Source organism: Sander vitreus, chromosome 1, assembly GCF_031162955.1.
Source record: "Sander vitreus isolate 19-12246 chromosome 1, sanVit1, whole genome shotgun sequence".
In the NCBI taxonomy this organism is placed as follows: domain Eukaryota; kingdom Metazoa; phylum Chordata; class Actinopteri; order Perciformes; family Percidae; genus Sander; species Sander vitreus.
The window spans coordinates 5,436,784-5,452,912 of record NC_135855.1 but is presented as its reverse complement, the minus strand read 5'-3'; the positions used below and the strand labels follow the sequence as shown (position 1 = coordinate 5,452,912).

The 16,129-nt window shown below is 40.9% G+C and overlaps 1 protein-coding gene across 3 annotated transcripts in view; it reads right to left on the bottom strand.

Moving 5' to 3' along the window:
• The window catches only part of ano1a (anoctamin 1, calcium activated chloride channel a), an 80,124-nt gene that overhangs the window by 41,495 nt on the left and 22,500 nt on the right, over positions 1 to 16,129 (bottom strand). For all 3 annotated transcript variants that reach the window (XM_078251586.1, XM_078251731.1, XM_078251670.1), the window contains 5 exons: positions 14,511 to 14,858; positions 9,962 to 10,060; positions 8,540 to 8,691; positions 3,196 to 3,250; positions 1,394 to 1,445 (listed from right to left, as the gene is read on the bottom strand). In XM_078251586.1, coding sequence (XP_078107712.1) covers positions 1,394 to 1,445; positions 3,196 to 3,250; positions 8,540 to 8,691; positions 9,962 to 10,060; positions 14,511 to 14,858 — 706 coding nt within the window. The remainder of the gene's footprint in view (positions 1 to 1,393; positions 1,446 to 3,195; positions 3,251 to 8,539; positions 8,692 to 9,961; positions 10,061 to 14,510; positions 14,859 to 16,129) is intronic.

Here is a 16,129-nt window from a genome sequence, read left to right as displayed (position 1 = left end):
AGTTGATGGAAGGCAGGTGTGGACGATGAGCAGCAATCAGGAGCAAGGAGCGCCACGGACATAGACACAGAGAGACAGAGAGAGACAGAGACATAGACACAGACGTATACACAGAGAGACAGAGCCATAGACACAGATATATACACAGCGAGACAGACAGAGACACAGACACAGACATAGACAGAGACACAGACAGACACAGAGAGACAGACACAGAGAGATAGACACAGACACAGAGACACAGAGACAGACAGAGACACAGATATAGACACAAAGAGACAGACGACAGACGAAGACACAGGGGAGGTGAAAACATACAGTGCATTTACACGCATTATGAAACCTGATTATATTCAGGTTAAGGCAATACTCCGGTTTCTCAAACACCTTACACCAGTGACCTTGAAAAAAGTTCTCATACCTAGGGATGGGTATCTTTCGAACATTTCCCTTACCGATACCAATACTGTGACTTCGATACCGGTTTCTGAACAATACTTCTATCGATACTAATTTTATCAAATCCATTTTAACAAAAAGAAATGACAAAATTACACATAGCCCACAAATCTTTCTATTTATTTTTCAGCTCCTGCTATGTGAACCTCATCTCTGTGTAACGTATCATTTTTCATGCCTGCCTCTACGGCTTATGTTAGACAGCCAATCAGGGGCGTTGCACAAAATTCTGGGCCCTGTAGAAAGGCATTTTCTATGGGCCCCTCCCTGCATCCACAGCTATTCATTTTAGAATCTTTTGGGCCCTCCTCACAGTCCCCTTGATGAAATCGGTATCCAGCACCGCTGCAGTGGTTTTTGACCCGTAAATAGAAGAGAGCAGTTGTAAGCAATGGCGCCAAATAACAACAGCAACAACACAAGCTTTACTCCTTTAAACCCACTGAGGACTTCGCCATGGCAAGGACTATCAAGAAGACCCATTTCAGGGCGGATGCTAGGACACATTTCTTAGTTGGTGTGAGTTTGACAAAGGTCAACCGGAAGATGAAGCCTTATTCTGACCAGCTGCCAATTGCAGAGCGCCATCTACTGTACCGGAGGTAGACTTCCTCCCGTCATTCTTCCCATTCTTCCCCACTCATGTATACAGGGAGAACCGTTTTGCATGTAAACACACTGACAGAGAAACACAAGAGAAACCCCCAGGTCACGGCCGGGACCGGGACAGAGGATGGCTCAGATGGTCACCAAAATCAAGATTCAATCCATTTCAAGCAAATCCATCCATTAGTTGGAGAGTTAGGGATATGTTGCTCAAAGACCACGATGTCACACCCTGCAATCTTCTCTGGTGATAATTACACTATACTCAGAGGATAATAATTGCATATTGATTGAACTGTCGTATTAAAGGAACAGGCAGAGGTCTTACCCATGGAGTATTTGGCTCTGGTGCATCTAGTCCTCTTCAGTACCTCATACACCTAAGGATACAACAACAAGGTAAGGTAGGGGTGTAGCGATACATCGATATAACGACTCAATGATCCACGATCCAATATTATTGATGCAAAGTGAAAATATCGATACAGATCATCTGTAAGATGCCCCATATTTTTCTTTTTATTAAAAAGAATAGTTTTTTATTTATTTATTTAAATGTCTGGAAGAGCTCAGTAATAACATTGTCGAACTATATTTTAGTTGCTTTTTTGAGTTGCTATAAATGTGACGTGGGCTTATGATAGTGTCTCATATCATTTGAAGGATCCTGTATTGAATGAAATCGAAATCGTATCGTGACAGACTAAGATATCAGCAAATATCATATCGTTGTCCAAAGAATCAATACATCGTATTGTGATAAAACACCACTATGAGGAGAATGAGCTAAATATGTACTTGTGTAGTAGTACAGGTGAAATTGTTAGAGGGAGAATGAGTTTTGTACAGCATGTGTGTCCTCAGAGAGGCTGGTGATGAGCTCAGAGTTGTATTGATAAGGGCCGAGGCTCCGTTGGGTGCCAAGAACTGCAGTGATTGAGGAGCTCCATCCAGTAATGAGAAATCAATCTCACTACCCATTCATTAGTTAAGTACTGCGAGGTTAGTATGCCAATGGGGGTCTTATTGGAGGAATGCACCGGGGAGCACAGGGTGTCAGGTCTTTGTTGTTACAGTAGATCTACAAAGTATGTAGAAAGGCACATTTGTCTATACTTGAAGAGTAATGTCGGTATTTCTTTAATCTGTATCCCATTTCCCCATGCATTAGTGTGTAAGTCACTAAAAAAAATCTTTGTAATTGGTCCAGTATTAAGCGAGAACACTGTAACCGGCAGCTAAACCGAGCGGCAATGTTATCCTATTGGGCAAATACGCATCATCTGTTTCCGTCCACTAAAAGTGCTGTTTTTGCCGCTGACAGGCTCAGATTATTATTCTAAGTGTCTAACAACATTATGGAAAGGATCCCTACAGAGATAGAACGTTTGTTAAAGAGTGATATCCTCTTTGTTTGACCAGAAACAGCCCCAAAATCACCATCGCCAAACCCACCAGATTCCATGTAAATAAACAGTACTTTTAGTGTGTATAGAGCCAGCATATTTCCACATGTAAATGGGTGAATTAAGGGTTTATTTCAACCAAACCAGAGTGGTGATTGTGGGAACACAAACCAAGACGGCTTTTGACACTTTTATTTTGTTTCTGTCGACTTAGAATGAAGTGTGTTTTACTTTGATAAAATTACGGTTTATTTAAAAGGAGTCTGGTGGGTCTGGCGATATCGGCGCTGTCTCATAGGATCTTACTCTTTAACAAAATGGGCTACCTCTGAAGGGATCCTTTCCATGATGTTGTCAGACACTTAGAATAATAATCTGAGCCTGTCCGTGGTAAAATAGCAGTCTTAGTGGATGTAAATTGAAGGTGCACAATTGTCCATTAACATTACATTGTAGCTTGTTTCGCAGCTGCCGATTGCAAAGGTCTCGCTTAATACTGGACCAATTTCAAAGACTGATGTTCCCATCAGTTTCTTTGACACAAAAACATTGGGAACTAGGGTCCAGGTTGAAAAAAAAACAAATCTACCCTTTAGGGAGGGGACTTTATAACCATAAATGCTACATATCACACACATGCTGCCACTGGGCTGAATTAAACTTCTTATGTAGCTTCCTGAAGCAGCCACCTTCAAACAGGTCATCTACTGAAACCAATACTTACTATTGAGCTCCTGGTCTTGCTGTCAAAGAACTTGTCCCTGTCAGACAGATCGAATCTGGCAACAAAGAACACAACAGGTCCAGTTTTAGTTGCAGATCCAGAGAAAGAGTGGAGACTAATAGAAAACATATTTGACCTTAGAGTAGATATTGGAAAAAAAAAAGAGCGGATAGGGTGGGATAAATAACAATTCACTTTTGCAGAGTTAAGCACTATCGTGCAGGCTAATGTTGTTAATATAATGCTGTCCATCTAGCACACAGTGAACTGAGATTAAAGATTTGATGTAAAAGGACCGCCACAAATAGGATCAAAAGTACAATAACAATGAAGTCACATGAAGTATATTCACACACAAGTACAATGAAATGGAAGCTTGTGTCATTATGTTTTAGTACAGGGTGGAGGCTACCCTACATATAAATACACACCTATACACATACATATAAACAAAAAGATGCAGTGAGAAGGCATGAGAACACTTTACAAATCCTTGCTGGCTCAACCAGCCAAGCCTGTCTCCTGCCAATTATGTTTAGAAGCAGTTAATTATTACTTTTACTGCAATTCAGGATGTACCGTATGATTTATTTTTATTTAAAACTTGATTTAAAACTCGAGGCCCATTGAGGGAAAACCTTATTTTTAGTGGGGCAAGGTAAAAAAAAATGTTTTAAAAAAATTAAGCAGACATCGTGCTTAGCACCGCCCATCGTCATGGGCGGTGCTAAGCACCAGACAGAGCCCCGGTACCGCTGCAAAATAGCCCCAGGAAGGAACTTGTTTTGGTGGAACGTATTTACGTTCAAAAGTTGTTTTAGTCGTGCAACAGAAAACTCAGATTGGACAGATAGTCTAGCTAGCTGTCTGGATTTACCCTGCAGAGATCTGAGGAGCAGTTAACCATAGTCCTCACAAACCTACCGGAGTTTAGAAGGCCAACACAAAGAAAGAGGAAGGTGACGGACATCCGGCCGAAAAAATGGACATGTGGCGGAATTTTGCCTGTCAGTGGCAAAACAGCACTTTTGTGAAGGTAAATACAAGCTGGACAATTGCCCTATTAACTTACATTGTAGCTTGTTTCGCCGCTGCCAACTGCAGCGATCTCGCTTAACACTGGACCAATGTCAAAGATTGTTGTTCCCATCAGTCACTTAGACATAAAAACATGGTAAAATAGGGTCCAGGTTGAAAAAAAACTGTAGTTACCCTTAACTAGTCGTTTTGGTGCCTAAACTTAACTGTCGTCACCGCACGATGCTCACTTTTTCTCGCCTAAACGCCCTAGCTGTATCCCTTCTAGCCACAACCCCTGACTGACTGAATGACAACAATCACTTCCTGCTGTTACACTAATCTGACGTAAAGTTACCTATTTATGTGCAGGAGTTAAAAAACACCAGTCAGACATAGTACATATGAATGCAATTCTTAGAAGGAAAGCACTTGGAAGTGTGTGCACTGAAAGCATTTCATCCAAAGGACTGAGTGGGCAGCTCCTGTCAGTCATACATGTGTTGCTGGTGGTGCTTGTTGGCCTTCACTGAAACAGTCCAGATGGTCCCTGTTCCTCCACTGACAAACAGCTTTAATCTGAAGTTTAAATAATCCTCTATTTAGTCCTGGAGTAGGGTGACCAGACGTCCCCGGTTTCGGTGACCTGTCCCCGGCTGTAGCTATCCCCGGAAATGTCCCCGGTTTTCACTGTGACTGACAGACCCGAAATTGGAATTAAATAGTTGTGCACCCCCATACGATGCTAAAATTACTGTTTATTTACATGGAGTCTGGTGGGTTTAGCGAACCCAATTTCGCGGACTTTTTATGTTTTAAAAAAAGGATCTTACTCTTTAACAGAAAGGTCGACCTCCTTCGAAATACTTTCCATAATGTTGTCAGACACTTTGAATATTAATCTGAGTCTGTCAGTGGCAAAACAAGCACTTTTATGAACGTAAAAACCAGCTGTAGTAGGCCTACAATTGACGTCCTATTAACTTACATTGTAGCTTGTTTTGCCGTTGCCGACTGCAGTGATCTCGTTTAATACTGGACCAATCATATAGTTATCATATTTGCATTCTGCATGAATCTCTGCACACCCATTACTCTGTGAAATATCTCACAAACTTCACTCAACACATGCATCAGTACAACAAGCGGTCCCTGAACTTTATAATGTATTCTCATGTAAACTATTTATGTCAGCACAGATATTTTTTGTAAATTGCTTAGCCAGTGTATCCCACCATAATGGTTATTATATTGCCAGATTCCAGACAATCCCACTTACTTATAAACTTCCCACTTACAAAACTGAATATATATTTCTACTGGTATGCTTCCTAGTAAGATTAATGCAAAAATATGAAGAAAAAAACTATTACTAAACTAAATAAACTAAACCTGTGTGTGCATGGTTAAAATTCTTTAGTGCAAAATAGCTCAGACTGCAGCACAAATACCTGTTTTGGAGGTATTTACACTTCTGAGCTGAAAATGTCCCCGGATTTTGTCTCAGAAATCTGGTCACCTTATCCAGGAGTGACTCGAGTATTCCCTCAGAAAATGACATGATTGAGCTCAAGACTATCCTAGATGTAGAAGCATTAAACACCATGTCTTGACTTTAGATAGACTGTAATCTATATCTAGGCTTTATCTCAGGGAGCCGGCCTGGAGTGCTTTCAAAATTTATGAAGATTAGGTGATGGAAAAGATGTGGAGGGAGATCTCCTGCTAGCTGTTAGTCAGAGCTGTAAATATAGCTGCGCACTGCCCACTCTCTCCTCCATACATCCCAGCAGGGTGATGGTAATGCTAAGACATTCTTCCGCTCAGATCACCGCCTTTGAAAGTTGTTTTACTTGTTGGGACAGAACCGATGAGTCTGTGAAGTCACGACGTCTGTCTGTAGTCAATCCTTTTACTGAGTCTAAATGCTTCCTTTAGCCATTTTCATAATCCTCCAACACAGTGTTGAGAAAATATAAATGACTTTTGTAATTCCAGCGGGAGAGAAAGCTGAAAGATGGGAGCTTCAGCAGAATGCTGCAGGAGAGCGTCACGCTTCAGCCTTCCTGCCATGATGTTTTAGTCCATTCTACACCTCTGTGGTTACCTTTCCGTGCTGTCTGTGTGGGTAAAACTGCAAATTTGCCAGTTATCTAACGTGCTTTTTTGCAAAAGAGTCTCACAATCACAGATATAACTTACATCTATTAGCTGGAGATATGTCTCACCATGATCTCTTGCTTCAGGATTATCTCACTGCACTGGGAGATTATGATGGTAGTTTTGGGGGGATTTTCTTACTTAAATGTGCTGAATTTTGAGTCAGTTGCGACATGGCACCTTGGCAGTGTTGTCACTGATTTTGGCCTTTTCCCCTGAATTCTCTGAGCTTACGAAAAGGCTGCCCTTGTGTATCCTCGCTCATAGCTCCTCAGAGATCCCTCCTCCATCCTCCCTCCTCTGAGCAGGAATAAGGGCTTTGAGACAGCCTTCAGGAAGTGGGCCAGAACATCTTCCGGTTCAGCAGAGGACCGAGGAGATATCAAGTAAGGGAAGTGAGATCCAGTCTATTTCTCGACCACCTGGATAACACTTAACAGATGTTTTAGCTACATGGGGGCAGCAGAACAAGCTATATACACAGAGTTGTTTTGACCTACTGTAATCAGAATAGGCTGTTCAATAGTAATATTGGACTATTGGTCCCTTTTTTGCATATAGAGTATCAAGTAACACTTTAATGAACTGCCAGATTTCTTAAAAGGGGTTCGGCGGGACATTCAGGGTGACAAAGACATTTTCGCAATAAGAGGTGCATCTCGCATCTCTTATGTAATAGCTCCTCTGCTGAACCGGAAGTTGTTCTGGCCCTCCTTCATAAAGGCCATCTCAAAGCTCTTATTCCTGCCCCGAGGACGAGGAGCGAGCATTGAAGGAGGGCTCTATGAGCAATGATCCAGAGAGCAGCCTTCCCGGAAGGCGTGCAGCTGAAAGCAGTTGCTAACTCCGCCCATTCAACTGACGAATTCATGTGTCGATTCAGAGGAAAGGATGTCTCATCCCTCTAAAAACACATTTCCTCGTTTCCTCTTTCTTCCCATGATTTCCTCGCGTCTCTCCCATTCTTCCTCAGTGGGACTGACTGAGACGCAAGAAAGGGAGGCAAGAGGAGGAGCCGTGGATGCAATTTAAGAGAAGTGGGATGCAGCCATTGAAGAGATGTTTTAGCCTGGGGGCAGCGGAACTAGCTATAAACACATGGCTGTTTTGACCTACTGTACTCAGATTTTGCTGTTCAATAGGAATATTGGACTATTCTAGTCGTTCCTTTGTTTCATATAGACTTTGTTAACCAGCTAGTCTCTAACAGTGTCTGTGTGCTGTTGGTGCTGGGCAGGTGGTATACAGTGGGTTTATCAGAGCTTTTGAAGCGGAGGGGTGTGACCTCCTCACGAACGCACAAACCAGACAGAATGAAGAAAAGGAATAAGGAAAAGACCGCTGCCTCTCTAAACAGACATCAAAGCGCAGTGCCGCTCACTGAACCGACATCAGACTGCAGTATCGCCATCCACCTGCAGGGGGCGTGGACAGGCTTTCCAACAGCTTTTACGTGAGCCATAAAACCAAAACAACGAGCTGAAGGAGAATAAAAATCGACATCGATACGAGTGGAGCTGCAGAGTTAAGTGATAATTCTCTATTGGTTCATCACTACATCCAACCCTTTTCCTTTAACTTATGTCATTTGACCCATTAATGACATACAAATATTGATTACTGCAGCTTTAAGTATAGCCCATATTATTAAACTTTTTTTACTGGGTACATAGGTCACGGTATCCAACATGAAATAGATAATAAACCCAATGATCACAGAATTAGCATTAGCATTAGAATAGCTTCACATTAGCTACTTATTAAATGTTTACTGTTTATTTCAGTAACCTGTGGACTGATAGTCCATTTGAATACAAATGTAAAAAATCTGTTTGCCGGTCAGAAAATGTTTTTCAGGGCAACTAAAATACAATTTTCGTGTATCAAAATGTGGCAAAGCTGGATAGATACCCAGGTGATGCTTATTCTGATGACTAAAGTCCAATTTAGATAAAATAAGTGCCTTAATTGGGTTAGGGTCAAATTATATATGTCCATGTAAACATTCTGTCTACAGATTCAGATGTGTAAAATCTCTTTGGCTTGTACGTTATGTGTGCATTACATGGCAAAGCAAAGGTGTAGAAAACTACACAAGTGAGAAAAGTTAGTTTGACTGGCCAGTCTTCACAACTGAAAGCAAAAAGTCAGCAGAGACTTTACTCACAGATGCTGCTTCTCTCTGGAGAAAGGGTGAGAGAGGAATTTGACGCTTTGTGGCCGGTTGAGGTCTACTTTTGGGTGGAGAGGAGCTGTGACTTTGTGAATGAACAGCCGGATCTTCTCCACCAGATTACTGCCTTGTTTCACTTCGTAATTCTGAAGGGGAGGCAAAAGAAATACATGTATCTTGAAATTTATAATAATGTATACTTTATTAATCTCGCAAGGGAAATTACAATGTTTTCACTATGTTGTTAGAACACACATTACACACAATGCCTGAAATACACACAGATGTTCAGTACCTATACATGCACTAATTGAGAGATGTCAGAGTGAGGGGGCTGCAGCTGTCGATGGACAGCCGCCCTGAGCAGTTGGGGGTTCGGTGCCTTACTCAGGAGCACCTTGGCAGGAGGTGAACTGGCACCTCTCCAGCTACCAGTCCACCACCGTACTTTGGTACGTACGGGGACATGAAACAGCTACACTCCGGTTCCCAGCCCAACTCCCTACAGACTGAGCTACTGCATGTTGTTCCTCTGCATCCTATATTTAAACAGGTGGTCTCATTGACATCAGCATGTCTGTGATCTGACATAACTACTGTATTTAGATGTGATCCGAGAGCAAAGGTAATTTGGCAGTTTTTCTAGATCTATAAGGCTGAGAGCCCTGAAGGGTTTGGATGTGGGCAGTAGGCAGGATCTGACTAGTGGAGTCTGCTTTGTCAGCATTTTAAAAAAAAAAAGCTTTTGCTTGAGAGTTATTTGAAAAGCATCGAAAGCATTTAGCGAATATATATGTTTATGTATACAGTAAACAAAAGAGGACCCAAGCTAGACCCTTCTGGGACACCTTCACTAACCTTAAAAGCACTTTACTTAGAACCAGTAAGCTTGCTTAAAATCTACCTGAAAACGGCCTTAAAACCATTTAATGTCTTGTCAATCTAGTCCTAAAAAGGACAGTGTGCAAGGTCTAAATCCTGACTGCTGAGGATGAATTATTATGTAGTCAAACTTGTGTTTTGTGCCAATACCCAATACCTCTGATTTTGAAAATTAACTATAAGGTAGACTGCAGTGAGGTTTTTGTAGCACAGTCTCCCCTTGTAAATACGACGAAATTGTGCAGCGTGGCACTTAACACATGTCCGATGGTTATTCATGCATTATTCATTACTATTGGATTTCTATCAAATTCTCATTACAAGGCTCGTGAGAACTGTAACCACAAATTGGCCCCACTGTGGTGTTATAATGCTACATGAATGCAAAGACAAAGGAACAGGAAACATTCATCTTCATACTTGTCCCCACTTAGCAATGCAGCGCTGAGAGCCAGTCCAATCAGTCTCAGGACAAGAAAAAGCTACGGTAAATATGCATTTGACAAATGGACAATTTACTGGCGGGTAGAATACCTTCTTTGTTGGCATCTTGAGCTTCATAAACTCAGCCTCCCGACACAGAACGTTCCAAGGAGCATGGACCTTCATGAAGCCGATTCCAGGGATATTAGTCTGAAATACATTATACGTTACACATTCTCTATGTACTCACTGCAGAAACATGGGACAATTCATGACTTTTTCAAAATGATGATCTAAAAACTTATTTGGTTGACATAAGGGAGCAGCAGGCAGAAAAGCATGTTGCTCTTCTATGAGATGCACTGTTTAGCAGAGCCAGGAAAATCTTCTGCATCCATTTCAGCACAAACACACGTCTTTATTGCTGCATATGGGATTGTCTCTGCAGCCTCTGCTGTTATGTAAAACCACTCACACACTGCCAGACTCACTTCACACTCTCCGGCTTGGCACACTGACCTGTCTGGATACAGAAATACATAACCAATTCAAGCTAGCTGACAAACTGTAAGCTATATCACAGAGATGTACCAGATTTACTTCAATATCAAATTCAAATGTTTGTTTTTTTCTGTATACTGATCCTAAGCAAGTATAGTTTCAGCACCATATTGAAAAAACAACACCCAACCCTACTGGTAATAGAAATAACAGTCGGTGTAGGTGCATGTCATCTTATTTTTAAAATGTCTTTCTTCAATGATTAGTCATTAGTTGGGCTGGGTTGTTATTACCAACTTGCTCTCACACCCAACTTGTCAAATACTGAAGCTTGGTCAGATAGCAGCGCAAAAATCACCCTTTAGCGTCTGTATGGAACGCACCGGGCAGAGCAGCAGCTCAACCGCGGAGCTGTTAGATGACGTAGTAAAAGAGCGACAATGGTAGGGATCGACCAATACTGGTTTTTCAAGGCCAATACCGGTACAGATTATTAGTAGTTAATGAAACCGATTACCAATATTTGGAACAGATATACATGCATATACAGTGAAAATGAAAATCTTTAAGTCAAAATTAAGATTTTGGAATGTTACAAACTCGAACACAAAACTTTGTTTAAATGCTTAAAGCAATGATTTAAAGCAACACTATGTAACTTTTAGCACGAGCTGTGGTTCCAATGAGACAACCTGTAGAGGGACCGACGCGGGAAAAGTTATATAGTGTTGCTTTAATACATTATAAACGTTGATTTAATAAGTTAGAAATGTTAATGTAACATGATACACAGTAAAAGATAGTCAAGATGGTGTTGTGGGCGGGACATTAAGTCAGACTCAGTAAATGAACACGCCAAGCTGTAATGATACGTATACGAAAATAATAATTGTACTCCATAGGCTTCCATAGTAGAGTGTCTTCAAAGTTTGCCCACACATTTTAAGTCATTTAGAGTGACATCATAGGACACCGTGAGTTGCTAAAAGCCTTTTTCAGAATTTATTAAAATCAAGTTATGTCATAGGTTTGCTCATTCAGTTTTTAATGGTGATTAACTGTGTGTACAGTCAATTTATCTCCATTTGACTTTTCTTCAATAAACAGACTAAGAAATGACAAAATGCTCTGGTTCTCTATTACTGTAATGAAAACAAATCTCCCTGTGTTCATGGGTCCACTCAAGTAGCACATACACACCAGTGACACAAGTGCTGAAAGGAATGTAGCCTAACCAACATCCACGTTTAGATGAGATAAGATATGAAAAACAAACGTCACAGTAATGCTCTGCAGTACGTTCAAAGATGGATTGACTAAAATGAAATTGATCTGAGTGTCAACAGATCCAATTTAGACCCGTCAGTTCTAAAATCTAAACCTATTTGATACCTTGAAACCTATTTAACATTGATGATAATGTTTACTTTATTACTGTCAATTGTTCAAATGAAAACATCCACTCAGGAGGTTATTAAACAGATCAACTTAATTGCCTAAATTGTTCCTTTCATTTACAGCTCAAAAGGCAACAATATAGAATAACCTGCCTCATTCACTTTTATTTGAATGCCAATAAAACTGACCCATTTCATATGCACTCAAATCATATCCAAATACCTCACACACATTCAAATTCCCAGGACATCCACTCGGTCCTGTCAGGTTCTCCACTATCAGTCACATGAATCTGCCTTGCGAGCTACTGGATGTTATACCTGCTTTCTCTTAACCATTCTTTCCCTTTCTGTATGTTAACTATGAGCATAAATACCACAAAACAACTTTCAAAATGTAAATGATACAAATAATTGCTTGCTAAATCCCTCCCCAAACAAAGGATCATAGCTTAGCAACCATAACTAGGCACAGGGAGTCTGTCGAGCTTTTGTGTTATCCACCCAAAATGGTGTGCATGGGGCTGTGTTAACAGTGGTACTCAACATTTAAAGAGTTTGTAAAGTGGTCTGTCTTGATTAGCTAAAAAGGTCAACATTTCAACCAAAAACACACAAACTCTAACATAAGCGGCAAACATTAGCATTAGGGCTGCAGATATCGATTATTCCATCGATTAATCGGATAAGAAATACTTTTGTTTTATTGAAGAGCAATAATAAACAATAGTTTGGTTACATTTTCGGAAAAAGCAACATTTTTGTTGCCTACATCGCTTACAATATCATCTCTCAAAAAACTCAACATATGAAGTGCATTTAAGTGCCATATTACATTGTAACATTTTTAAAGAAAACATTTTCTGAAATGACATCAACCTCACACTAAGGCCTACATTAAACATACATAAACATGACCTTAAGTTGTGCAACTTAACTTTCAGAATTACAAGTTTCATCCTGAGACTGATCTGTATATAGGCCTATATGTAAATATATGTATATGTAAATATTAATTATACTCAATCTATTTTAACTTATATATAATATATAAATTAAAATAGACTGAGCTCTGTTACACTTATGCTAGTAGATTTCTCCGTGAAGCGAGAGAGTGAGAGAAAATGGTGCGCAACAATCAGCTGTTTCTCCGAAGGGATAGTCAACAAGTCGGCTCTTTACATCAAATTGTGGTCACTGCTACGTATTTTCTTGTCTTTGTTTTTGGTAGTTGTTGTGTTTGGCGTAGTTTCATCGTCCATACAACTCCGTGATTTACTTTTGTCGGGTCCGCTTCGTGGAATGGATGAGAAATGTTTTCTGTTGAGATGCTGAAGCATTGACGTCGTGCTATTATTGTGGTAAGCTAGTTTGGTTTTTCAGTAGACACACTGTACAGAGTTCTCGTTTTAACTACGTTTGAACCGATTCCAAACTTTGGACACTTTCTGTCGTTTTCTCCAGCCTGTCTCTTCTCTTAGCCCACCACTATTTACGCTCTGGCATGTGCCCATTGACATCATGCATCGCGTTTCATGTTACGAAAGCAAGCGTTTCAGGCATGTTTTTTCACTTGCATGTCTCATGCAACAGATCAAACTGTCTCAGGCCCCCAGGAAGTGTGCTAGGCTTTGAAGCAAACTGAACACAGCGGCCGGAAAAAGTGGAATTGAAACTCCCGGCCTGTCACGTGATGCCCTCTGGCACAAAAATACTTTTTCCCATAGACCAACCCGTTCTCACTCCGAACTCGTAAAATACGGACGTTTGGACAGTGGCTGTCAGCGTCTGAAGAGAGGCAAAAAGCGCCCTTCAGCGTGTTTGTAGAACGCACCAGGGAGAGCAGCAGCTACACAGGGTTTGAAGATGACGTAGCACTAAGAGCGACTACGGTAGCGAGTAGTATGAAAGCCCGAAAATCCGCATAGGGAGGTTGGTTGGGGTGGTGGATGGATCAAACAACACAGGACTTTCACCCAGGAGACCGGGGATCGTGTCCCACGTGTCACGTTTCCTAAACCCAACCACTTTCTTCTCCAACTAAACCCAACCGTCCATTATTCTTTTCCTAAACCCAACCCTCCGTTCTTGTTTTCCTAAACCCAACCGTCTCGTTCTTCCCGCGCGTCATGGAAACGTAAGCCCACCCACAACCTTTTCCTTAACCTAATTGTGTCAAAAGCGACGCCAATAGTTGCGACTAAATTGGATCCATTTGTCCAATAACGTTTGGAAAGTCTGGAGGATCCAGACGATTAAATAATTTAATTCCTGTTAAAGTTAGTGGAGCTCTAAACCGGAAGTAGCCAATAGTAGACAACTCTGGTCAGATCACCAACATCTGTCTGCCCTACTGGTAAAGACTGATAGCAAAAATTTGCGGACTAGACAGCACCAGAATAGACATTGGCTTCAGTGACGCATAAGCGCTGTCGGCACGCACACGTCTATGGCGCTTTACAATAAAATACTAGGAACTACTTGCTCCACACTGAAAAACAAGAACAGTTTTGCTTCTCCATTTCTATGTCTTAGACATGGATTATCATGTGGTAAGGGCTCACAGGCTGACTTGCAGCTTTAGCGCCATCTTTAAGCAAGAAACCATTGTTTTAAAAAAAGGACTAAAACTTCTAGTAATACATTTGCCACCGTTATCATAGTAAGCTGCATAGCTGCAGCGCTACAATGGAAAGCTTGAAAGGCGTAGCGACAATACCTAAAAGGTAAATCGTCAATACCACATCACATTCAGCTCTCACCCTTTCGTCCATTTCCAGCTCCAGCCCCGTCTCCAGGATGTTTTCCTCAAACTCCTCCCGCCTAAAGCGCTTGTCATCCTCATGATAGTCAGTCCGTTGCTCCTGGGCGGCGATCTCCGGGTCTTCCTTTGGCTGCGCCTCGGCGCGTCGGCTTCTAATGTTCAGGCTGCGCCAAAGCCGTTGGATGAAGTTGTTGTCGCCAAACCTGGAGGACTGGCGCCGGATGCTGTTGGGCTTCTGGATCTGGTATGTGAGCACGTAGTCCACCCGCCGCTGCCCATCAGAGAAGTAAGGGCCTTGCCGTGGATACAGAGGTGAGCCATCATCCGCATAACGATTTTTCATTGGCTAGAAGCAAGAAACAAAGAGACAAAATATCATAGATTACTGTATATGTATAGAAATATTCCTTACTTCTTAAAAAAATAAGCAGGGGTGGAGTAAGTACTCGGATCATTTACTCAAGTAAAAGAAGTAATACCACAGCATAGAAATATTTTGGCACAATTAAAAGTCCTGCATTCAAACCTTTTCTCAAGTACAAAAAGTATTAGCATCAAAACATACTTAAAGTACCAAAAGTAAAAGTACTCATTATGCAGAATGGCGCATTTCCAAATAATGTATGTCATATTATTGGATCATAATCCATAATTTGATAGATTAACATACATATGGTTTTAATGTTCCCGCTGGTAGGGCTAATTGATTTATCTATTAATATTATATCATCTCTCATTTGTTGATATTTTCTATTCATAATTTGAATCTGTAAAGTAACTAATAACTCAATTTATCAAATAAATACAAAATACTACAAGCTCAACGATCTCTGCAGTACTTTTATATATGTGGTGAGATGTTAGCCTAGGACCCATTGATTTGCTCTGGCAGATACAAACTCACATTTACAATTTGGTTAGGCAATGTCAGGCTAATGAAAGGACTCACTTTTATTCAGATTTTGCAGATAAGGACTTCTCTGTCACATGCAAGATCGATAGAGAGATAGAAAACAGATGGTGATTGTAACAGGAATATTTGCTTTTCATTCTCTGCAGTATATTTACCTTCTGGTTCACTTATGCACTCCTGGGCACCATACACTTTCACACTGCAACATAACACCACTTACTGTCCCCAGAGATATTCAGTGGAAGGGCCAGTAGAGATATCATAGTGCCCATCATACACAACATACAACAAACATGTGCTTCTCCAGCTGAACCATGTAGTTGGCTATCTCGAATGAAATCATGAAATATTAAACTTAGCCAGTAGTGTCTACAAAGTGATATGCATCTTGTGCTGTCTATTTATGTTTTGCAATCCCCAACTGAATTAAATGAAAGGTCTTGTTGTGCTCAAATCGCTGTCGATTATAAAGCCCTATACTGTATGTGTTAGTATCTCTGCACAAATGTCACTTCATACATTTTGACTAAGAAAAAAAACCATACTGTAAGCCAGGTAGTTGAAGATTTTAATTTGTAGTATACCCATATGCCCTTAACCTGCTGTGTGTGCAACACTAATTTATCTTAATCCTCTGTGCCGTAGAGCTCCATTGCTGTCTATAAACGATAAGGAACACATCAATGAGGCCTTAATTACAATGA